Source organism: Corylus avellana, chromosome ca5 (genome assembly GCF_901000735.1).
Source record: "Corylus avellana chromosome ca5, CavTom2PMs-1.0".
NCBI lineage: Eukaryota > Viridiplantae > Streptophyta > Magnoliopsida > Fagales > Betulaceae > Corylus > Corylus avellana.
The window spans coordinates 25,657,359-25,682,837 of record NC_081545.1 but is presented as its reverse complement, the minus strand read 5'-3'; the positions used below and the strand labels follow the sequence as shown (position 1 = coordinate 25,682,837).

The window sequence follows — 25,479 nt, the reverse complement described above, 5'->3', positions numbered from 1 at the left end:
TTAACCTCCGCATCCTCCACAACCGCCGCTACCACAACCACCACTACCGCCACAACCACTTGTACCAGCTACAACCACTGCGGTGGCCACGTCAGCACCTGTTCCTTCATAAACAACCATCTCACCATCTTTGGTTGCACTGCTCTTGGCAGTTTTACCTTTTTCCACATCACGATAAGCTCGTTGATGAACTGAAGAAGTGGTTGCACTTGGCATATCGTTGGGCTCTGAAGTCTGTTTCTTTTCCTGGCTCCCTGGGCAAAGACAGCTCAATACTATCAACGCGGCAACCACAGAAGCAAAGGCTATGAGCGCAATTTCAAATGATTTCATCTTCTAAATATGTTCACAAGAACCGGAACATCTGGAAAAGAAAGTGATAATTTCTTTTATATATATACACAAAATTGCTTAAAAATGGGGTTGAGTAAATAACTTTTTATAATGAAAGGGCTTTCTTTGGAAATTTACAATCGACAATATTCCTTTTAGACTTTGAGAAGCATGAGCGAAGTTGATTAGGATGACTTTTGGCACATAAGCTTGGATAGATGTTTGGCGTGAGGTGTACAATTATTAATATTTTTTCCTTTCATTTTCCTTATTTTTTGTTTTTCAATGACAGAAACATGCCTATTCGTGAACACAAAATAAACATAGGCAAAAGTTAAACGACGTCTTAAAACATTCACTTTAGATAAGGATATAAAGAAATGTTAGGAGTTCCAAATCTTTTACCATGAGATGGATACCAAGATGATGTGGAGCTTATTCATTAGTACCCGTATCATTTTTTTTTATTAATTATTTTCAGTGGCAGAGCCAGAGAATTTATATTGGGGGTGACGCTAAAATTTTTTGGTGTCCTAAAATTTTTTTCCACCCTAAAAATTTGGTAATTCACACAATATATGCATTACAACAAAATATCTATAAAAGTTCGTGTTCAAATTGATATATTAAAAATATAATATGTCGGCACTATATGAAAAAAAAAAAAAAAAAAAAAACTTCCATTCCCAATACAAAAGTGTTTAGTTTGCCATAGACATGAGCAGCAACAACAAAAAGCTAAACAAGAACTTCAACAAACAAAGTAACCATTTAAAATATTATCTAACTATCACAAACACATAATAATACGAACTACTTACTACTTACGAAATAAACTTGAGTACAATTAATAATGTCTAAGAAAAATGAGTACCTTTTAGTAAATCAGAGGTATCTTGAGGGATTTTTTGAAAACAAACCAAACACAATAAGTTCTAGCTGAATGCTGTAAACCAATAAAAACAAATAATGAATTAGAAAAAGAAATGATTGAACACACACCAAAAAAAAAAAAAAAAAAGTTATCTTCTAAATTGTCTTCTAAACTTCCTCCCACACTAATTAATTTTAGTACTTCTATTTTAGTTTAAATTATATTCTAAACTTTCTCACCAGAATTTTTTTTTTTTTTTTTAAAAAAAAAAAATCTTTTCACCTCCTCACGCCTACTCCTCTATTTATTTATTTTTTTCTTCCTTAAAATTTCACTTCACACGTTCTACCTTCTAGAATTTAATGCTTACATTTACTCTCTTCATTTATTTTTTTTCTTCCTTCAAATTCCACTAACTCACCCTTCTAGAAGATAAATTCTAACGCCTATCGTCATCTTTTTGTCTTAGTTCTCCTCACCTTCTAGAATCTAATGTCTTTCTATTCTCTTTAATATATTTTTTTTCTACCTTAAAACTAACCCTTCCACTGTCTACAACTATTTCTTCTATTATTATTATTTTTTTCTTCCTTCAACTTCGGTCTTCAACTCACGCGCAAGCAGACTGCTCATAAAAAAATAATAATAAATAAATAAACTTGCGCAAGCCTACAGCCTACGTAAAACGTCATCCTAATATCCTTTTCTTTGTAAAAAACTTGGTACTCCTTAGCATTTCTCAAGAAAATAATAATGAGGAGAAACTTCACTAAAGACCCTCAAATTTTTACCCGTTTTAAAATACCTTCCTTAAATTTCAAAATCTCTCAATTTAATCCCCTGAACTTTCAATTGCTCTCAATTTAGACCATTCCGTTAATTTTAGCCGTTAAAAATAAAAAAAAAGGACTAAAATATCCCTAATTTTTATTTTTTTAAAAATAAAAAAACGTTTTAGAAGTTGAAATTTTATACAAAAGTCAGGGGTATAAACGTCATGTGACGTTTAAAATCTGACAGAGAGGTCTAAATTGAGAGCAATTGAAAGTTCGGAGGACTAAATTGAGAGATTTTGAAGTTTATGAGGGTTATTTCAAAACGGGTGGAAGTTAGGGGGTCCTTAATGAAATTTTTCCTAATAATAAATAAATAAAAAATTTTAAAATTAGTAAATGATTGGCGAGTTAAGATAGAGCATCAATCAATTATCGAAATGAATTATTTACACGTTTGTTGGAATGATTCGAAGCAAACTAAAAAAATCCAACAATTGTGCCTCACCTCACCTCATAAGGTTGAAAATGATTATAACTACATCGTAGCTAATTAATTAGTTGTTCCTTTATTCTCCTTGAAGGGAATTCTCAGTTCTGCATCTTTACCATCAATAAAGATCATCTCTTTTCTTATTGGCTATGTGCCCCTGTGATTGCTAATATTCATTTGCATCTGCTGCAGTTTGCTAGTTGGATTGCGTCAAAAGTATCAAGAAGTGCTAACTGGAGAGCACACTCGGTTGCTAAATGGGCCGCTTTTCACAATGTGTTTAAAAGCATTCCCGCTTGTTCTTATTTTCTCTCCTCCATCTGGATTCAGAGTGGGAGAGACTCTCCTATGTAGTCCTTTCCTTTTTCCCCCTTTGTTTAGAAAAAATTAAAATAATAATAATAATAATGGAAAGCTAGTTCGATTTGGAGCATTCACAAATCACAATAAGTTACCTTTTTTTTCTTTTTTTTTTGTGAAATGAGGATCCTTTAGAAAAGATCTAGGCCCCATGAAACTTGTCCAAAAGCTTGTTCATCTCCGATATGGGAAATTTATCCTTTGCTGTATTTTAATTCGAGGCCCGATACTCAACACTGGTCTCCAGGGCCCATCATGTTGCAGGGCCTTTCATTAACAGGCCCAGCCCCTGCCAACAATGGGATTTTTTGTGTGGTTATGTGGCCTGTTAGGTGGTTGTTCTTTGGGTTCAGAGAAAATGTCCTCATAGGCCCACAATATCTCCACTTCACTCTTAGAAAGTCGATTTCTATATTCCGCTTGTCATTTATGATGCGGATAAATAAATAAAATATCTCAAAATTAGTAAATGATTGGCGATTGAGCATCAATCAATTATCGAAATGAATTATTTACATGTTTGTTGGAATGATTCAAAGCAAACTAAAAAAATCCAACAATTGTGCCTCGCCTCACCTCACCTCATTGAAGGAGATTCTCAGTTCTGCATCCTTGTCATCCATAAAGATCATCTCTTTTCAGATTGGCTATGTGCCCTTGCGATTGCTGATATTCATTTGTATCTGCTACGGTTTGTTAGTTGGACTGCTTTGAAAGTATCAAGATGTGCTAACTGGAGAGCACACTCGGTTACTAAATAGGCTGCTTCCCACTTTTAGAAAAGATCTAGGCCCCATGAAACTTGTCGAAAAGCTTGTTCAACTCCGATATGGGAAATTTGTCCTTTGCTGTAATTTAATTCAAGGGCCGATACTCAGCACAGGCCTTCAGGGCCCATCATGTTGTAGGGCCTTTCATTAACAGGCCCAGCCCCTGCCAACAATGGGATTTTTTGTGTGGTTATGTGGCCTGTTAGGTGGCTGTTCTTTGGGCTCAGAGAAAATGTCCTCATAGGCCCACAATATCTCCAAATAGCGAGCTTCACTCCTAGAAAGTCGGCCCATTGTGCGCCTAACACCGCATCGCAGCCATCTAGCTGGAGCAGGGCCGGAATTAAAGATTTGTGTTTGAGGGCAAAATTCTAAAAAAATAATTTGGGAGGGTCAAAAATTAAATTTTATAGAAATTTTATAATTTTTGAAAAAATTTTATTTTTTCTTGGTGGACCACCTTGGGCCCTCAAGGCCCAACGTGGTTCCCCCCCTGAGCTGGAGGATGAAAAGGTCAAAGAAAAACAGCTCCCTTTGTACCATATGCGGAATCCGCTGCACCGCACGAAGTTGACCGTCAATTTGGGTAAAAATAAATAACCTAATGTCGAAATTGAAAACTTAGATAATTAAATTGAAGTGGGAGATTTTTCTATGTTCACCAGCTTGTATTCTCCTCATCTAAAACACATATTATTACCAACTAGTTGCAATTTGGTCACTTCATTAGTCATTACCGTCAAATAGGATGAAAAATTCAATACGACGTTGTTTTGACAATGTTAAGTTACTAAAATGCTCTTTTGAAAAAAAAAAAAAAAATCAATTTAAAAAAAGCCCCTCAAAAGCAGTTATTTTCCAACTGGGCAGTGTTAATTTTAATTATTAATTTTCTCGACCTATAAAAGCTTCATTCCAATCACTTTGAATGTCCTTTTTCTCCATCTAGCTCTACTTTTCTCTGTTAAATTAGTTTTGGGCTATTTTGTTTATAAATTTCTTCACGTCTTCTAATTTGTTAGCTTCCATGGGAGTGTTGACATTAAAAGATGAAGTCAATCGACATTTCAAAAGCAGGATTTTGGATGTTCAAGTGCATTGAATGAAATCCCAAGCCCAAAATTTTTCTAGTAGATGGCCACTCAGGGGGTTAATGCAGTTTTAACTCCGGGCATTTTGTCTGACAGAAAATGGTAAGAGCTGCTGCCACTTGAATGAATATGGATATTTACCACAATAATCTATATGAGCAAGGTTGAGGAGCATTCCTCCTTTCTCTACTAACTGTTTTTCCAGCGCTTAGAATTTAGAAAATATTCTCAGGAAAAAAAAAAAAAAAAGTTTCTTCTATCATTCGGTGTTTTGTGGCATTGGAAATTTCCACGTAACAAGACAAAAATCAGTAATATCAAAAGCCCATACTCCATAGTTTCGACAACGTTTTGTGACATTGGAGGTTCCAGGCAATGGTAATGGTGGGGGCAAGGAGGAAGGAGGAGACTTCACAACTAACCATAGATATAGAGAATGATGGTGCAAATTGGTCTATTATTTATAGAATTAGTGAACCTTTTCCAAATTAATAGTTTTATGACCCATTTTAATAATATGGACATAGAGAGTCTCACAAAATTGTGTACATGGTAGGAGTTATTCAATTGATTATGAAATTCTCTAAAATAAAGGTGAGAGTTAAGAGTACAAGCCACTAATTCCAAAACTTCCATATATTTTCATTGATTGTTTTCAATGAAATTTAATCATTTAATATTTTATTAATATTGAAATACACCAACACTATGCAACTTGAAAAGTATTTGATTCAAAAGCAAAACAGAACCACACAAGCAATTAAACGCAGGATACATCATAATTCATACATAGATAACAACATATATAAAGATCCCAAAAAGCCAAATTCATAAGGTTTCAATTCATTAACCTCCGCAGCCCCCACAACCGCCACCGCCACAACCACCACCACAACCACCTGTACTGGCTACAACGGCTGCAGCGGCCACAGCAGCACCTGCTCCTGCATAGACAACCATCTGACCATCTTTGGTTGCACTGTTCTTGGCAGTTTGACCTTTTCCCACGACACGATAAGCTCGTTGATGAACTGAAGAAGTGGTTGCCCTTAGCATAGCGTTGGGATCTGTAGTCTGTTTCTTTTCCTGGCTCCCTGGGGAAAGACAGCTCAATACTATCAACGCGGCAACCACAGAAACAAAGGCTATGAGCGCAATTTCGAATAGCTGCATCTTCTAAATATGTTCACAAGAACCGGAACATCTGGAAAAGAAAGTGATAATTTCTTTTATATACACAAAATTGCGTAAAAATGGGGTTGAGTAAATAACTTTTTATAATGAAAGTGCTTTCTTTGGAAGTTTACAATCGACAATATTCCTTTTAGACTTTGAGAAGCATGAGCGAAGTTGATTAGGATGACCTTTGGCACATAAGCGTGGATAGATGTTTAGTGTGAGGTGTACAATTATTAATATTTTTTCCTTTCATTTTTCTTATTTTTTGTTTTTTAATGACAGAAGCATGCCTCTTCGTGAACACAAAATAAACATTGGCAAAAGTCAAACGACGACTTAAAGCATTCACTTTAAATAAGGATATAAAGAAATACTAAGGGTTCTAAATATTTTACTAAGAGCTGAATACCAAGATGATGTGAAGCTTATTCATTGGTACTCGTATCATTTTTCTTTATTAATTGTTTTGATCATTTTCAATAAATAAGTTAAACGTCATCTTCATACCCTTATCTTTGTAAGAAACTTGGTACCCCTTAGCATTTCTCAAGGAAATAATAATAAATAAATAAAATATCTCAAAATTAGTAAATGATTGGCGAGTTAAGATTGAGCATCAATCAATTATCGAAATGAATTATTTACATGTTTGTTGGAATGATTCAAAGCAAACTAAAAAAATCCAACAATTGTCCCTCACCTCACCTTATAAGGTTGAAAATGATTATAACTACATCATAGCTAATTAATTAGTTGTTCCTCTATTCTCCTTGAAAGGGATTCTCAACTCTACATCCTGACCATCAATAAAGACCATCTCTTTTCTTATTGGTTATGTGCCCTTGTGATTGATGATATTCGTTTGCATCTGTTGCGGTTTGCTAGTTGGACTGCGTCAAAAGTATCAAGAAGTGCTAATTGGAGAGCACACTCGGTTGCTAAATGGGCCGCTTCCCACAATGTGTTTGGAAGCATTCTCGCTTGTTCCCATTTTCTCTACTCCATCCGGATTAAAAGTGGGAAAGACTCTCTTTTGTAATTCTTTCCCCTTTCCCCCTTTGCTTAAAAATAATAATAATAATAATTAATTAATGGAAAGCTAGTTCGATTTGGAGCATTCACAATAAGTTACCTTTTTTTTCTTTTCTTTTTTTTCTGACATGAGGATCCCTTAGAAAAGATCTAGGCCCCATGAAACTTGTCCAAACGCTTGTTCATCTCTGATATGGGAAATTTGTCCTTTGCTGTAATTTAATTCAAGGCCCGATACTCAACACAGGCCTTCAGGGCCCATCATGTTGTAGGGCCTTTCATTAACAGGCCCAGCCCCTGCCAACAATGGGATTTTTTGTGTGGTTATGTGGCCTGTTAGGTGGCTGTTCTTTGGGCTCAGAGAAAATGTCCTCATAGGCCCACAATATCTCCAAATAGCGAGCTTCATTCCTAGAAAGTCGGCCCATTTTGCGCCTAACACCGCATCGCAGCCGTCTAGCTGGGGCAGGGGCGGAACTAAAGATTTGTGTTTGGAGGGTAAAATTCTAAAAAAATAATTTGGAAGGGTCAAAAATTAAATTTTATAGAAATTTTATTTTTTCTTGATGGACCACCTTGGGCCCCCAAGGGCCAACGTGGTTCCCCCCTGAGCTGGAGGATGAAAAGGTCAAAGAAAAACAGCTCCCTTGTACCATACTACCATATACGGATTCCGCTGCACCGCACGAAGTTGACCGTCAATTTGGGTAAAAATAAATAACCTAATGTCTAAATTGAAAACCTAGATAATTAAATTGAAGTGGGGGATTTTTCTATGTTCACCAGCTTATCTTCTCCTCATCTAAAACACATATTACTACCAACTAGTTGTAATTTGGCTATTTCGTTAGTTATTATCGTCAAATAAAATGAAAAATTTAATACGATGTTGTTTTGGCAAAGTTAAGTTACTAAAATACTCTTTTAAGAATTTTTTTTTTTTTTTAATTTTTAAAAAAATGCCCCTCAAAAGTCAAAACGATATCGTTTTACTTGAAAAACAAAAACATAAAAAATTAATTAAAAAACGAATTGACATTAATTAAAAAAGCAAAAAAAGCCCACCCATGGGGTGGCTGGGCGGCCACCCCACAGGCCAGGAGGGTGGCCTCTGGTGCCGCAGGTTTTGAGGTGGGCTTTGTAATCGGATTGAACGACGTATCCCTTGGAGCATTTCTCACACACCCACTGCTTGTGATTGCTCTGCTTCCTTCTAAAATTCTTTTTGATGCCGACAAGGTTGCCAAGGGCGTGGCATGCATGGGTCGTGGTGCAACCAAAAACTTGGTTCTGGGCATACAAAAACCCTCTTCCTCACTTCCTGCGTCTCCCTCTTAAGCAATTTCCATGGCCTATGCATCTGCAAATTCTGGTCTCTTTGGAACCCTTGGTTGCAGATCTCACACACATAGCGGTCGGATTCCAACAAGGTCTTGGGAGAGAGAGAGACATCACCTCAGCTTCTGGATTTACATAAAAACAATTAAGAAAATTAGTAATGAAGAAAGAAAAAAAAAATTGAAACTGAAGAAGGAGATATATATATGTAGTTTTGTTACCTGCCAGTCTTCTTTTTCTTTTGTTAGTGAGGCCATTTTCTAGGGAAGCAAATGCATCAGAGGAGGAAGATGGAGCAACAGAAGAAGCAGTGTTGTCTAACATGGATGGATTTTGTTGCTTTTAGGAGACTATATGGTGGAGATGGTTACAAATTCAATCCTATGGGCGTGGTTGGGCGGCCATCATGGGGTGGCCAGCGAGCCATCCCCATAGCCTAGGGGTGGCTTCCCAGGTGGCGGCCCAGCCACCCCTATGGCCTGGGTGTGGCCGCCCGACCACCCCCATGGAAGGCCTTGTTTTATTTTTTTAATTAATGTCAATTTTTTTTTAATTAATTTTTTAAGTTTTTTTTTTTTTTTTTTCAAAATGGCTTAACCTTGCCAAAACGACATCATATTGAATTTTTCATCCTATTTGACAATAATGACTAATAAACTGGCTAAATTATAATTGATTGGTAGTTTGAAGGACTACTTTATTACTTTTTAAATATTAAAAGACTAAAATAAAAATAACTAGTAGTTTGGAGGCTAAATTATATTTTCTCCTATATTTTTATACTTAGTTTACAAGGAACAGCTTCTATCTTAAGTGGGAAAACTGAAATACTTGGGTCCCAGCCTGACTAAGCTATATTACTTGAGTTAATACATGGTTGAGGCTATACTATTCCTCCTTATACTGGTCAATACCTTGAATATTTACTATTTAGTCAGTCAATGACTCACTATAGGGCATAAAATATGCCCAATGAAAAGTGTAACTTCTCTATAATAATTTCTTTATTCTAGATGACACTGCAATACTTATTTTCTTAATATTTCAGAAGCTGCTGCGTCATTGCCTCAGTGGCATATGCATTTTATATGTTGGGAAGATTCGGAACCTTTGACGTGGCAAGCATAAACAAGTATGTCCAGGTCAAGCGTATTACCTTTTCTGTTTTCTATTTGATTAAGAAAGAAAGAGAGAAAAACGTTGTTAGTTGGGATGCTAATTAAAGCCAATTAAAAATTCAATGTTTGGCTCGGTTGTTGGAGGCATACCCTCTCTGAGTCACTCATGACAACACCTCAATCACTTGAAAATCATACAAACATTAAAAATGCTATACATAGCCCCCCCCCCTATTCTTTTGGATTCATTCAAACTTAATTGAAGCGGCTTGGTCTTTTATAACATCGATCGATAGGGTATAAAAATTAGATTTTTAATTACCCTAATAAATAGACAAAAAAAGGCCGCCACCACCAAGTGTTAGGTGTTGCTACACTACACCCAAGGAGAAGTGTTAGGAACTTAAACAAATGAATGCAGAACAATTTTTAAACTGATGTGGTAAGGGTTTTTAAATTAAAAAAAAAATGCAATTCTTTTCTCTTGTCTGCTACTCACGGTCTGTCACGTCAGTTTAAAAATTTTTCTGGGTTTATTTGTTTGACTTCCTAACAGTACTCCCCACTCCTAAGTTATTGTTTTTATTTATTATTTATTATAAATTTTTTTATTAAGGGTATTTTTGTTATTAAGAAGGACATTAATATATTTTTTTGTAGTTTAAAGATGATGTTGATACATTTAATAAATTGGATGCAACATTGACAATAAAATAGCAATTTGAAGGACTTGGCACTCTAAATTTGGAAAATAAAATATATGCACTTCACATGAAAATCATGGAAACTATAACTTATTGGCACAATTCCAAGCTTTGTACCAACTTTTTTATTTTATATATTTGATGTAACCATCATCTCATTTTTCATAATGTATACCCCTTTTCCATTGATTTCGTGTTTGTTATGCTATGTAACAAAATTCAACACGATTCACCAATTTATCCAAATCAAGTAGTTATGAGATGAGTAAAGTTTTGGTATAAATTGTTTAACACGTAACATAAAACTAGTAGGTCAGGTCAGTCTCCAAGAGGTAGCTCAATCAGCTTGAACTATTCCTAATAAAGCAAATGTCATTAGTTCAAATTCTACGGACATATAAAAAAAAAAAAAAAAAAAAGAAAGAAGGAGAGTATGTCAGGAATACTTTGACTGTTATACATCATATGAATTGGATAATCATTCACTACTTTTTCACCCAAATTAACTCTTTTTTTTTTTTTGTTTTCACCCATACATATCCTCATCCACCGGTCCATTTCTCATGCCACGTGAAGCAAACCAACACCCCACGAGCTGTCACTAACCCAAAGGAAAAGTAAATGTTTTTTTTTTTTTTTTTTCAACCCATACAAAATATACCGTATTTAGGAATAATTCTCTGTTGATTGTGGTCGTGGAAGCATGGAAGAAGTTGAAAACAGTGGGTGACGAAAAGCACCGCCCGAGGAAACGAAAATACAATATAAATAAATAATTAAATAAATATTAATCAAGTCTTACCCTGACTTTGACCGTTCTTTACGGCGTTGAATAGGAAGATTCCGTTGTGGGTTCCGAGAGATTAGGCATTCACTAAACTCACCCTCCACCACCCACCTCTCTCTCTCTCTCTCTCTTTTTAACTTCTTTTCCTCATTTCCTTTTAGTTTCTGCCGTCAATATCTTTGACAAAGGAACCAAACATGTTCCTGTCGCCAGCTCAGCTGGGCCCCGCCAAATCCGACACGCGCGTCCCTCTCATTTATTTTTCCTAGAACGTGAAAAACTTAAAATGACAATTTTATTATTATTATTTTCATTTTGGGCCAAAAAAATAATAATCACAAATATATTACGTGGCCCTATTACCAAATGTAGGAATACCATTTATCTGCATCTCCTGCGTGGCCACCGTTTCGTAGAAGCGCAGGTCAATTTGGCGACGGTCCCGTCACCGTCACCGTCACCGTCGTCGGTCTGGTGGGCCCTCCCGTCCGTTATGTTATCAAATAACTACCTTCATCAACCACCACTTGTTAGAGGTAGCTCGATCCCAGAAAAAAAAAAAGAAAAAAAAAACATTCATGGAAGAGAGGAGAAAGAAACAGGAGCCACACAGACCCACAACCCACCCACTTGTCTTCTTGACAACGACGACACAATCTCACACGTCCAGCACTTACGTGGCGGGCCCCCCATCCTAAACGTGCCCGTGTCAGCCCCGAGTCGATCACACGTGTCTTTACGCGCTTTGGCCGCCGACTTCCCACTTGCTCCCTCTCTTTCCAAGATTTTCCGTAGGCCCCAAGTAAGTTAGGCCGTTTTTATTATTATAAAAATTACAGGACCTTTTTTTTTTTTTTTTCTTTTTTAATTCAAAATTTATTAGATCAAATCAAATACGTTGAGTTCAAATTGTCAAATACTTTTAGGGTAAACTAATTTTAAATTTAACGATAATTTTAAAAATTATATTATACTTAAGAGAATACTAAAAAAATATTAAAAAAACACCTAATATTTCCCATCAATTATCATCCCTATGATATTTAAATTTAAATTTATATTACAACTTACATTGTAATTTTAAATTTTAACTTGGTTTGCCCTTCTGTCAAAATTAGACGTAAAAAGAAAATTTGTTTCACTTTAAGGTAATTTAGATATTTCACATGTTTTCTATCCTATTAAACCGTTGATTTTGACGAAAGAATGGTGATAGTTTATTGGAGAAAAGTTTCATTTATATTTTTTAAATATTTAATTTGACAATCCATAATTATTCCCAAAAGCGCAAAATCCTACCAATGCAAAGCCGCGCGTGATACAGACGATCCTAAAAGAGAGTAGGAAGGGCGCGTGCTTCCCAATAGAACGGCCGTGAGTTTCTTAGGAAGTACGTTTGACGAAAACCCCAAAAACCTCTATAAATACCCGAATCCTATTATACGGTTAATTTTCTTTTTTCTCATTGCTTTTCGAATCGATTTTGAGCTTGATTCTCGTTTCTCGTTCTCTGCGAATCCTACTGTTTTTTTCCACAGCTGATTCTCTTCCATTTTCCATTGCCCATTTTCTTCCTCTTTGGCTCTCGAGAAAAGTCCTCATGCAAGAAGACTAAATTTCCATAACAAACAGGTTGAGTTCCTGGGTTTGACGACAGAGCATTTCGTCTTTTTGTTCATATTGTTAGTCGTTGGTATTGATATGGGTTTTGTGGTTTTTTTTCTTTTGAAGGTCTTTCAATTATACAACCTGCATTTTCAAAGATTCGGTTCACGTTCTTGGGTTATTCGTTGGAGCTTTCCTGTTACTGGTTCTTGTTTGGAGCTTTCCTGTTACTGGTTCTTGATTGGAGCTTTCCTGGTTCTTGATTGGAGCTTCCACCTCAGACTTAGGTACGTTTATGCTTTGCCTTTTTTTTTTTTTTTTCATTGTATTTATTTGAATGGTGCTATTTAGTTTCCCACGCTGTTTGGGAAAATGTTGTCTTTTAAATCGACTGCGTGTCCGCCGGAACTTTTGAATTTTTTAGATTTTCTTAGTTAATTATCATTATTTTGTCCAACATTTTTTATATGATCAGAGTATTTGGATTCTATGGGAATTCAACTTTGAATTAGTCCCAACCTTATCAATTGGGTTCTTTTTTATTTTGGGTTTCCATTTCGGTTTTGATTCTTTTCCGTCTATATATATATAAGTAGGAATCTATATGATATACATATACGGGTGTTATTCTTCTTTAATCGCCTTGTTGAATGGTTGGCTAGTTCAGTTTTTTCCGAACCGCGGCTCCGATTCTGCCGACATTGATTCTAATTTGTCTGCCTTGTAGCTGTTTTTGACCAAGTTGATGTGATATGTGTCTTTGTTTTCGTCTTTGATTTTTCGTTCAACTTTTTTGCAACCACTGTTCCTCAATGGATGTATATATCATGTCTATTCTAGTTGAAATCGCGTTCTGAGCCAGAGTGAAAGAAAAAAAGAAATAAAAAATAAAAAAACAGATGAAGATAAAATAAAAGAAAAGAAACAAATCCTCAGTCATATTTTTGACATAGTACTTTCCCATGGGGAAATCTTCACCTTAAATATGCTTTACTTATCTTGTCATGCCAAGAAAGTGACAATAGAGGTTGATCATAGCACATGGTTGGAACAATTATATATTTTTGATTTGTGGAAGATTTTTGGTGCTCACAGTGAATATGCAACAAAAGCATGGTGATTCTTGATTATTTTTTTATTTTTTAATTTCTTTTGCCATCTATATTGGTTTATGTCACTGCAGAATTTTTATCTGCTGGGTCCATATGTTTAATGATTCCCATGCTTCATTGTAGGCCCATAATATGTGGTTGCATATCATATTGTTTCCTCTCCACTATGTGGGGTAGAAGAGCCTTTTATTGTACACAACCACCTTTCGCCCATATATATATATTTTTTTACCAAATCAGTTCCCTTTCACTTCATACTATTTAGATTCTATTTGCTATATATTGACAATCGTAAATTTTGTAGCATCAATTTGTATTTCATGTTTTATTTTTCTGTATAACATTGGTTATTTATAGTTTGGCTTTCCAACACCTCTTTTCTCCACAGTGAAAGATGTACATGTTCGAGTCCTCTTTGCTTTCTTCCATATTTAACTTTCTTTCCTCTTTAGCTTTGGACTTCTTTATGATATTACCAATAAGCTAGGCCATTAACTTCTGAGTTTCTGCAAATTGAGTTTGAAATAAATTGTGATTGTGACCATTGAAGTATTACTTTTGAAATCTATGATGCATGCTGTGATGCAGTTTGCTCGGCTTCATTATTTGTCAAAATCATTTTAGTAAGGTCTACATCCTAGCAAACATACTTTTTATTGGGACCATTATCAACACCGCTATCATCATCTTAGTGTTCAACTAAGCCGTTTCCAACCCATTGATTGTCGGTGTAACATATTCACAGTTTGAAACAGTGCTTTATTTTGAACCTTAGTTAATTTCAAGCCTGCGCAAACAATCAGGTGCTAGTTTTTAGCTTTGCATAACTACTATTTGTTGTTTTTTGGTAATTGGCACAATATTCAACCCAGGGTTGGGGTTGGAATGATTTTAGTAGAATAATATTTGAATATGGGAAATTTGAAGGAAAAACTGAAAACCAGTGCCACTATTTTTTAATGAAATATCATTACTGAAGATTACCACACAGTTGCTATTCATGTTTATTACTAATTCTAGTAGCCACTAAAAATTTCCCATTTCAAACTGCTTTGAAAAACAGAGGACTTGATAAAAAATAAATAAAAACTTATATAGAAGTCCTTTTCTCTAGAGTTAACTTCACTTGTGGAAGATGGAACGGTGAAAGTAAGGGTAGAGTGTGAGAGGTCACATAAAGGGGAAATATTTACGTCTCTTCTTTTTTCCCTACCAAATTAATGCATGTTTGGACATTATCACACAAAGTAAGCATAAATATCCTGAGTTGTTTTTGGCTTTCTTTAGTACAAATTTTGATTTGGTTATGTTTTAGATTGATGTTCTCATTTGCATAGCTTGATTTCCCTACCAAATTTATGGCTATGCATTGGCAACACCAGTTACTATTAAATCATTTCCTTTTTCTGGTCCATCTCTCTAACTTTTCTTGATGAATTGATATCTGGCAAGTGTTAGGTAAGGCATCTATTTATTTTTTTTATATAGGTACAATTAATGCACTGTGGCATCAATGTCTATAGCTCTTTGTTTTTATAAACACCACAATTCTTAGCTGTTCTGTCATCACATAAAAGGATGGGGATTTTTCCTGATGCTAAGTCATTTTTATTTATCTCGCATCTGTTTTTGCAGATAACAGTTTGTCACCTAAATCACATGATTGCTATGGACAAGATAAGGTGCGGGGGGTTTATTTTTGCTCTGTTTAAGCAATCTGAGATTGCATATGCAATTACTTTTGTAATTTACGCTTTTTTTTAAAAAAAAAATTTTATTGTAAAGATTTCAGGAGCCCTGCGTTTGATGGACTGCTTGCCAAGTAGTAGTGACAAGAAGGCACTGAAGAGCTGGTTTTTTATTGATAAAAGGGTTGGGTGAAGAAGATATCTGAGATTGATCTGTTGCTTTGCATCGGTTTTGATTACTCTGCTGTAAAAGTTTACATAGTTTTTGAATTATAAGTTGTGCTACAAGACTGGATCCGATGGACCTCAAGTCAAGTCATACTTCTCCTGTTCTCACTGATCCTCCACCCATGAACAAGGCAATACTAGGCGTACATTCCAGTCTGTTGCCTTATTCATCTCCGCGAGCAGCTTTCTCTCCATGTCTTTTGCTGACAATCCCTAGGAAGAAGACTGGAATACTTGATGATGTTCGCTCAAGCGGTTGGCTGGATGCCATGAAATCTTCATCTCCTCCTCCTATGAAGATAACCAAGGCTGTCAACAATGAGTATGCATCATATGATGCTGATGTTGTATACAATGCCTGGAAGGTATTTTTGCTCCCTGTGGCTATTTTTTTTCCTTTTGGTTCATTCCTTTCAAGAATTTCTGGACTAGTTGTTTATACTGTTCTCTGCATCTTTCTATTTTAATTTCCCAGGTTAAGTATCCATCAGCAATTGCATCTTTTGAGGAAATTACCAACCATGCCAAGGGAAAGAGAATAGCATTGTTTTTGGACTATGATGGGACCCTTTCACCAATTGTAGATAATCCTGACTGTGCCTTCATGTCTGATGCTGTAAGAGGGTTTCCCCCCCCCCCCTTCATTTTCAGCGTGTAATTTTTTAATTTTAAAGTGAGATTTTTTTTTTCTTTCTTCTTTGTTCCATTGTTTGGTCATTCTGGCTCTGTAACCTTTGTAGATGCGTGCTGTTGTAAAAATGGTCGCAAAATACTTCCCAACAGCAATAATTAGTGGGAGAAGCCGTGACAAGGTAATTGGTTGGTTTCTTTTTACGTAGTTTGTCCTAATAATAACTTCCTTAGCAAAATGTCTATTTATTTGCATTCAAATATCCTTGGTCATTATTGATTTTGGCAATTGCTTGTCCTACACTCCTACTCATTCAGGTATATGAGTTTGTCGGACTTACGGAACTCTATTATGCGGGTAGTCATGGAATGGACATCATGGGCCCTGTCAGACAATCTATTTCTGATGACCACACAAATTGTGTTAGATCAGTGGATGAGCAGGTAAGGGGCTAAATGGCTAATAAATTTCGTGTGTGACATCTCTTTCTCTCTCATAAAGATGCATATTTAAGTAATTTTGTATCCCTTTTGTGATTATAGGGCAAGGAAGTTAATTTGTTCCAGCCTGCTGGTGAATTTTTACCTATGATCAATGAGGTGTGTAAGCTAGAAAGCAAGTTCCGATCTTTCACTGTCATAGCATTCTAACTTTTTCATGTTTGCGCAGGTTTTGAGATCCCTTGTTGAACGCACCAAAGATATTATAGGAGTAAATGTTGAAAATAATAAGTTCTGCGTCTCTGTACATTACCGTAACGTAGATGAGAAGGTGTGGCTTTTCACTTAGCAGCCAAGGCTTGGATATATTGTTCAGTTACTTGTATTGTTCATCCAATTAGAGGAACATCTTTTCTGGTTTACTTATGCACTCTTTTCTTGGCTCTTGATTTGAATTTATATATCCAGCATTGGACTACAGTAGCACAACGTGTCCACGATGTACTGAAAGACTACCCGTGTTTGCAATTGACTCATGGACGCAAGGTATTCTTTAGAGCCAACATTCAACGTGATCAATATTTCTATTTTTGTTATTGAATATTTTCTGCTATGCTGCTATGTGGGCTTATTCCTTTAATCTGTATTCAACTTTCCGTCGTTTTTAGGTTTTAGAGGTCCGTCCTATGATCAATTGGGATAAGGGGAAAGCTGTCACATTTTTACTGGAATCACTTGGTTAGTTATTTTGGATACAGATATGAATTCTATCGAGTAGTTAATACTTCTACACAGATCTTTAAATTCTCATCCACTCCATCTAACTATGAAAAAAATTGCTTTAGGGTTGAGTAACTGTGACGACGTGCTCCCAATCTATGTTGGAGATGACCAGACAGACGAAGATGCATTTAAGGTAATTTCTAGCTTATTATAAATTTAGTAATCGTCGGAGTTTCTCAATCATCTGATTAATCAAATTGAATTTGTGATAGGTCGTGACAGAGGGGCATCGAGGTTACGGCATTTTAGTGTCTTCTGTGCCCAAGAAAAGCAATGCAGTCTACTCTGTGAAGGACCCATCAGAGGTACAAGTTTTTCTTTTCTTTGGGAGTGGTCAAAATATTTTTTCTGAATTTTTACATACTAAAAACACTTTTTAAGATCCTTAATGCAATCTCAAAAAAAACAAGCTCTTAGAATGTCATTTTTATCTCACTGTCTTCGTATAATGTTGATGTAATTAACGATGGTTTGATCTTGTATGCAGGTGATGGAATTTCTCAAGTCATTGGTGACATGGAAAAAGTCAAGTGCTCTATAACTGAATATAAAGCCATAGGAAATAATCTGACATACATATACAATAAAGACAGCCTACATGTTTTGTTTTGGTTTTGGAGCTTAGTTTTCCCAGAAGACAGACGTATTTGTCGGTCCATAGTTGCGTCTGCTGCTCAAAAGCTTCTTGTCGTGAATTGTGTATATTCCTGGCTCTATCTATATCTTATCTTCCCATGGTTGGCATCATCGAATTATCTTTTTAGCTTGCTCTGAGAGGATGCCCTCATATATGAGTTTACTAATAATTCATTTCTCCCTTCCCCATTTCCTTTCAGTTTTATTTATTTATTTATTTTATTTTTGTCAGTGCATCTCCTTTTGGAGTATGTAAAGAATGCTTAATCATTTGTTAATTCTTTTAGATATAAATATTTCCATGTTCATAAGATTAACTTGGTTATTAATTTCAAGCACACAAGATCCCTTTTGCTATCCAGATCGTTGGTTTCTGTTGTTGGTTTGAATTAGAGTTGTTGATGATATATATATATATATATATATATATATATCCATCATAATTGTTTGAAATATTTTCTTTTTTCTTTTTCTTTTCTTTTTTTTTTGAAAATTGTGGTTTTGTAAAAACTCTTTATTCGTTATTAGCATGAACAGTCACTTTTGCAAATAAAAAAAACTAATCAAAATTTAATGACAAGTTTGACAAAAGAGAATCTTATGCATTACGTAGACAGGTTACAAATTAGATGTCCAAAACAAACCAACCTGAGTCCAAATTATTTGGCCCATAATACTCATCAGTATGACTTGATTAGAACTATGGGTGAAAATGTGGATGCAAATAATAGGAATATTCGCATTGGCATTTGCAAAATTTGGATAATAGTTTTTGATATCTATACTAGCATTATGTGATTACTATCTACATTTCTGCGGTTAATGCTAATATTATCCGTTATCTGCAATTGAGATAGTAAACTTTTTGTAATTTACAAATTCTTGCTTCTATTATTATATATATATATATATATATAGACTTTATTTATAGTTGAACACTATTATATTTTCATCCCATATATTATTTAGGAGAAACTTCACTTTGACCCCCTAAGCTTCCATTCGATTTTACAAATTTTCCCTGAACTTTCAAATCTCTCATTTTGGACCCATGAACTTTCAATTACTCTCAATGTGGACCCCTTCGTCAAATTTTAAATGTTACATAACTTTTATACCCCTGACTTTTGTATAAAATTTCAACTTTCAAAACGTTTTTTTATTTTTTTAAAAAAAAATCCAAGACATTTTGGTCTTTTTTTGTATTTTTAATTGCTAAAATTAACATAAGGGTTCTAATTGATAGTAATTGAAAGTTCAAGGGTCCAAAATGAGAGATTTAGAAGTTTAGGGGGGTTTGTAAAATCGAGTGGAAGTTCAGGGGGCCAAAGTGAAGTTTTTCCTATTATTTAATATTTAGCATCATGTAAATCGCAAAAAAGTCTTCAAGAGATAACTCAATCGGCTGGGACCATGCCTACGAATCCCTCTCCCCCTTTTTGTGCGGACATGTCAAAAAAAAAAAAAAAGAATACGGATGTGGATGTGGATGTGGATGTGGATAATTTCTTAAAATCGCCATCTCCATCCTCATTTATAGATATTGATTTTTTATATTTGCATCTGTTTTCACATATATGGATAGCGAATACAATTAGTTATTATTCACCCGCATTTTTTTCCTTTAACAACTAATAACGTTTTGCCCTCTAGCATTTTTAAACCATGTGTTGTAGTTTTTTTTTTTTTTTTAATCAAAATGTTTAGATTTAATTTTACTTTTTTTCACATCTAAAACTTAAAAATTAAATTTAAACCCTTTCGATAAATAACATCGTCTTCTGGTATTAGTCTAAAGTTTTCACATCATCTTCCTTGGATTCTGAGAAAAATGGTTTGGTCTTAGCTGCGATTCCTTGCAACTACCCTTCAAGAGTACACACGCGGTGCATAGAAAGGGAAGAACAGGACACCTTCAATTATTGTCCTAGTACAGAATGTTATTATAAGCTATTTTATTGTGTATGACAAGACAATTATGCTATTATAAGCTTTGTAAAGAGAGAAGATTTGAAATTTTTATTATCTCAAAAATTTGTTGGTCTTTTGTTTGGGGATCACTGCTCGAGCACCTGCTCGGCTTGTGATCGAGACATGTTACTCTTTTATTTTTCATCCATTTTTTATTTATCTTATCATCGGATACGTGGGACCTGGAAATAACTTTTATAAGTTCTTATTAGCACAAATTAAGTTCTTTGTGCTTTCTAATAAGAGATTAAGGGCTTGTTTGAGATTGTATTTGAGGAGCCTAAATGTGCTTTTAACACTCAAAAAGTCAGTTTGAAGAAAAAAATACTCGTTTGGTAATAAAAATTAAAAGCGTTTTTAAGGGTCTAAAAAAGCCTAAAAATTGTCAAAACACACTTTTGACAAAAGCTTAAAAATGAAGATTTTTTTCCAAAAGCTCTTTTTGACTTAAAATCTCTATTTATCAAATGCAATCCCAAACAAACTCTAATACATAAGCTTAGAATCGTAAAAACAAATGTTCCATGTCAACCTCTCTTATTAGAGGGCACAGAGAGTTTGGTTTGTACCAAGACCTTATAAAATTCTCGTAATTACAAATTTAATAGTGGATTTGAAAAGAAAAAAAAAAGAAAAAGAAATAGACAGGAGTTTTACAAATTTAATGGTGAATTTGAAAAAAAAAAAAAAAAAAGAGAAATAGAGGAGACATGAAAAAACAGCATTTCTCTTTGTAATTAGTTCAAATGGACATATTAATAGGTTGCTAACTATCACTAAATCCATATATACACCTCATTCCAACAATTTATATTTGTTGAATACTACCCCAATATCTTTCTCCAACTTTTGAAATCGAGACATAAGGTTTGTTTGCAACCCATACCCAAATCCCCTATTTTTTTATTCAAATTCAGATTTTTTTTTTCCCTTAATTAAAAGGGTAGAAGGAAATGACTAATTGTGACTACTCTACTTGAGTGTTACTACCTACTAGCTGAAAATTGCTCAAGAGGGGACCTAGACAACTGGAACTGCATGCATTTCCTCAAGACCAATTGAGCTATAGCCTAACCTAGTCCCACAAGGATATCAGTAAATTTGCAAGGCAGCTAATAGCCTAATACTAATCAGGTTTGTGTGAATGATTCTCCATTACAGAGATTCGAACCACGCCCTAGTGCATGCCTGAACCTCATGAAAATTTCCTTGATACCACTAAACCACCGCCACTTGATCACAGACATCCAAGGACAATTAATAGGTGATATAAACAAAGGGACAGATCATGCATGTATATGCCAAAACAACCTAGCTAATTGCACATGCCAAAACTATGGGACCATATATATCATGAATTTCTATATCATAAATTTCACAAAGTTCACTCTAATAGTCCACCATGTATAGCTGGCCTGTCTACGTACATTTTTGCCCCGCCAAGGAAAATAAAAAAGGAAAACATCCAAAGAGTGATGTCAATTAGGCAATATAGCTGATCATTTCACAAGGCAAAGTGTCATATCATGCTCTTTTGGCTATAATTATCTCTCTTCTTCTTCTTTTTTGACAGTTTGGTGCACCTAAATGAGTGTTTGTTTACTGGTTTTGGTAGGCATGCACCATTGTAATAGTTCAGTGAATAATTGCTCGAATGTGATGGAGAAGACACAAGATGTGGGGACTAGTGAAGGACAGGCACCTGCCCTCTTGATTTATGAATATCAACAAATAAGATTGGCCCTCTTCCTTATCGATCTTTCAACTTTCATGTCAACGTACCATCTGATGATGCACATCATGCATGCATGGGTATGCTATATACCAATATGTTATATGCTTAAGCAGGGCCAAGACTAATCTTGCTCCATCTATAGTCATCTACCTACTCCTTATGTTTTCTCACTTCATGAATGCAAAGCTTGGCTCAGCGTTGAAGCAAATGAACATGTTTTAATGTTTAAGCCTCAAGGGAAGGTAGAAATCTACTATGGTTTAAGGTTTTGTTCGATGTAAAATGTTTTTCTGTTGAAAAATATTTATAGAGAAATCATTTTAGTTGAAAGCATTTTGCAGCATTTAATTGGTTCGTACAGAAAATAGTGAGAAAGAGTACTTGCGAGAAGGAAAAGATCAAATTCTTAAAACAATTATGGAAAAAAATATATAAATATTTTACACAACTTAAATAAGGTTTTTCTAGTCAACCGAAAATGTTTTCGGATTGACCAGAATTTTTTATCATACTAAACATCTAAAAATAGGGAACGTTGAAATAAACCGAGCCTAATTTTTTATTTTTTTAAAAAAAAAGTAAGGGAAAGAAATTTTATGTTGACATTGGCCCGGACAAAAAGTCAATTTTTAGAGGAAATGCTAGACGCACTCCCACTCTTACACTTTCAAATGCGTACTCTCTAATGTGCAAATAAAAATCAAATTAAATTTTGGATGGATGACACACATTCTTACCCTCACACTTTCATGGACAATTTACTCTTTAATTTTGAAGGTGATTTTCGAAACTACATCAGAAAGTACTATGGAAGCAAAAAATGTGTAGCATTTGTCTTTGTTTAGTAGAGGAATTAAACAGTGATTATAATCACATTAGAAGTTAATATAAAAGTAAAATAATAAATAATTTTTTGGTCTTATTGTGACTCCATGGACCATGGCTATGTGTGTACAAAATGCAGTCGACAGTGTTAGTACGATCCACTGTGCATGGGCATCGGCCATTTGTAGATCACAGCTACACATGGGGCCCGTCGTATATAATAATAAAAAAATATATATAAACTAAAAAACAAACAAACAGCATATATACTATGTATGCATTATGCTCAAAAAAAAGCTAGATCTGGCTGCGCACTCATCGGAATGGTTTGTTTGAGCCATTGCAACTACTGTTCAAGAGTACACGTGGTGTAGCAAGTGATCAAGAACAGGACACCTTCAGATGACAGATATTGTCCTATAACAGAATGCATGTTTTTGTTTTTTTTAATTTTCTGGACGTACATTAATATAATTAGTTCAATTCGATCACTCCATGTTTGCATGACAAGGAAGACAGTGGCATGTTTCTGTGTTCATGAACATAAACCATTTCGATTCCAACATTCTCAGTCGATCCCGGACCATCTTTTCACCAATAATTCTTATTCTCGGCCCCACCAATGAATCCCCACATCACATGTTAATGTGTTGCAATCTTTGAGCATTCATCATAGGTTACTATCCACACGTCACTACATTTTAAAAAAAAAATTTAAATTTTATTTCAAAACATATATATATATATATATATTATTTTGGTAAAAATTATTATTTTTTTTATAATTTTTTAAAGGGTAATGACGTTTGAATAATGTAAAATGGTAACTTTTCGAATGTGTCGTGCACTGTTTAAACGGTTTCCTGAAAAATGAAAATGGCCGGCACCAAATAGTGTTGTTTTTCACTGTTCAAACGACACTAGCCAATTTTCTAGTCTTTGCACTTTTTGTCATTTGGAAAAAGTCACTATTTGAACGTCACTAACCATTTAATGACTTTTTTGGCCTAAAAATGTCATTATATATGAGTCACAAAACCAAGGAATTTTTGTAGTATTAAACTGTTTAAAATACAATTTTAATTATGCATATATAAATTTTTAAATGGCTTTTTTTATTAAAAAAAAAAAAACCAGCTTTTATGAGTGAAATATGCAGGAGTTAAGCGTTATCTTTTAGTTGAAGAATTAAACCGTGATTATAATCACATTAGAAATTATAAAAAATAAATAAATCAACATTATTTTGGTCTAATTGTGACTCAGAAATAAAATTGTGTACAAAATGTAGTTGGTAGTGTTAGTATACGATCCGTAGTTTTGACAACTACACATGGGGTCAGTATATAATAATAGAAATATATCCAATATATATATTATGCATTATTCTCAGAGCTAGATCTGGCTACTCAAAATATATATATAAACAAAAGCTAGATCCGCCTGCTTTTGAACCTGACAAAGGATTGAAGAATTTGACATTTAAAACAACCAAAAAAACGTACAGTTTACTACGTAATGGGATGCCTTAAATCTATCAAATTATCGACAAAAATAAAGTGATGATCAGTTTGAAAATCCCACATCTCTACAGTATTAGTAGCCTTTACAGTTTACACCTACCATTCCTTCCCTTGAGCTTTGCGCGCAAGGATTTCCAAGGAGCCTAAGCATATTTTTTTGGCCTTAAATCACAATTAAATAATTGATTTAGAATGATTAAGTCAAGATACATCTCACCTTGTTTGCCTTAGATCACAAACGAATATTTGACTTAGACTAATGTTTACTCAAGACATGTCACATGTCCCCATGTTACCTTAAATTCAAGTTCAATCTACTTTGATGAACTAAAAATTGTATGCACCAAGTTGAAGTCTCTTAACTCTTGGCATCCTTCTCTCACCTTTGTTTTGCATAGGTATCCAAAATTAAATATGTCAAGGCATTGTGTCATTTCCGAAATTAAGGAATTAAGTGATCATCCTGAATTTACTTGGTAATTGGTATACAGTAAATGATTCTAAATTTAGAGCAAAACAGGGAGTAGTAAAATATAATAGAAAACTCCTTTTAGACACGTTCTTTTTTTCTTGGTAATTTGACACATGCACCACCTCACATGGTTTATGAACATGAATAGCATTTCCCTAAAGTCCTATCTCATATATTTTTTAGTATGCATGATAAGTTATGCAGATTGGTGACTTAAGTTATTGAATATTGATAGGTGATTATTTGTAAATGTTAAAATATGTTGAATGCTGACATGCATGCATATATTAATTGACCGCATCTGCTATCCACAACTATTTGTCATTCACTATTCACATATGCAAATAGATATAATAAATTCACCAAAACAAGGTGTCGTTTTGGTGTTTAGTACCAAAATAACGTTGTTTTGGATTAGATATAGGTTATATTTACATTATTTTCAAAAGTAATATGAAATCAATATATTTTCAAAACATTCATGCTTAAAAAAAAATTAAAACAAGTCCAAAATACTAAAAATCAATTTAAATTATTTTTAAAATCGTTTAAAATTGACCTTAGTGAAGACTCAAAGAAGATCAAAAAGACGAAAATAAGCACAAATAGCCTGATACCTAATATGCGAAAAAAATAGATAATAACCGCAATAACCGTACGGATATAGTTAGTAAAAATATGGTGCGGATATGTTCACACACCCCTAACTAGTGTGGATGTTCTAATCAACTTTTAAACCAGCTCTTATTAAAATGTATTTCTAGCATTACTCATCTTAATATGATATTTTTCATATCTATAATTCTAATTAGTAAAACATTGGGGCTATATATTAAGAATCTAAATGACTCTTTTAAAGAAACTATTCCGATTAAAATGCCAAAATATCCCATAATATCTCTTTGCATTATCCAACAATAGGTACACCACATAATGACTGCATCAGTTTGGCACTTCGTTTATGTATAACCGTCAAAA

General features: G+C 34.4%; 3 protein-coding genes across 4 annotated transcripts; 1 reads left to right on the top strand and 2 right to left on the bottom strand.

Annotated features, from left to right (window-relative positions):
• On the bottom strand, nucleotides 1–5,867 carry LOC132182013 (uncharacterized). The gene is made up of 2 exons (XM_059595227.1): nucleotides 5,546–5,867; nucleotides 1–305 (listed from the first exon to the last, which is right to left on the bottom strand). Exons 1-2 carry the CDS (start codon nucleotides 5,865–5,867, stop codon nucleotides 1–3), a joined length of 627 nt encoding a protein of 208 aa, XP_059451210.1.
• Nucleotides 5,868–7,908: 2,041 nt separating this feature from the next.
• Nucleotides 7,909–8,576, bottom strand: LOC132183371 (protein indeterminate-domain 14-like). Its single transcript, XM_059596801.1, is given in 3 exon segments — nucleotides 7,909–8,165; nucleotides 8,167–8,360; nucleotides 8,465–8,576. Coding segments are annotated over 3 exon segments (519 nt in total). The 5' UTR covers nucleotides 8,568–8,576; the 3' UTR covers nucleotides 7,909–7,943.
• A 3,753-nt stretch (nucleotides 8,577–12,329) lies between these two features.
• Nucleotides 12,330–18,302, top strand: LOC132180874 (trehalose-phosphate phosphatase A-like). 2 transcript variants are annotated; one of them, XM_059593857.1, is made up of 14 exons: nucleotides 12,330–12,484; nucleotides 12,584–12,744; nucleotides 15,205–15,251; nucleotides 15,355–15,850; nucleotides 15,961–16,101; nucleotides 16,226–16,297; nucleotides 16,434–16,559; nucleotides 16,659–16,715; nucleotides 16,786–16,887; nucleotides 17,025–17,102; nucleotides 17,225–17,294; nucleotides 17,402–17,472; nucleotides 17,552–17,644; nucleotides 17,827–18,302. In XM_059593857.1, exons 4-14 carry the CDS (start codon nucleotides 15,557–15,559, stop codon nucleotides 17,878–17,880), a joined length of 1,158 nt encoding a protein of 385 aa, XP_059449840.1. In that variant the 5' UTR covers nucleotides 12,330–12,484; nucleotides 12,584–12,744; nucleotides 15,205–15,251; nucleotides 15,355–15,556; the 3' UTR covers nucleotides 17,881–18,302. The 2 variants fall into 2 exon arrangements, with proteins under 2 accessions (XP_059449840.1, XP_059449841.1); XM_059593858.1 differs by lacking the exon at nucleotides 12,330–12,484 and having other exon boundaries at nucleotides 12,710–12,744; nucleotides 15,355–15,446; nucleotides 15,535–15,850.
• Nucleotides 18,303–25,479: the final 7,177 nt, after the last annotated feature.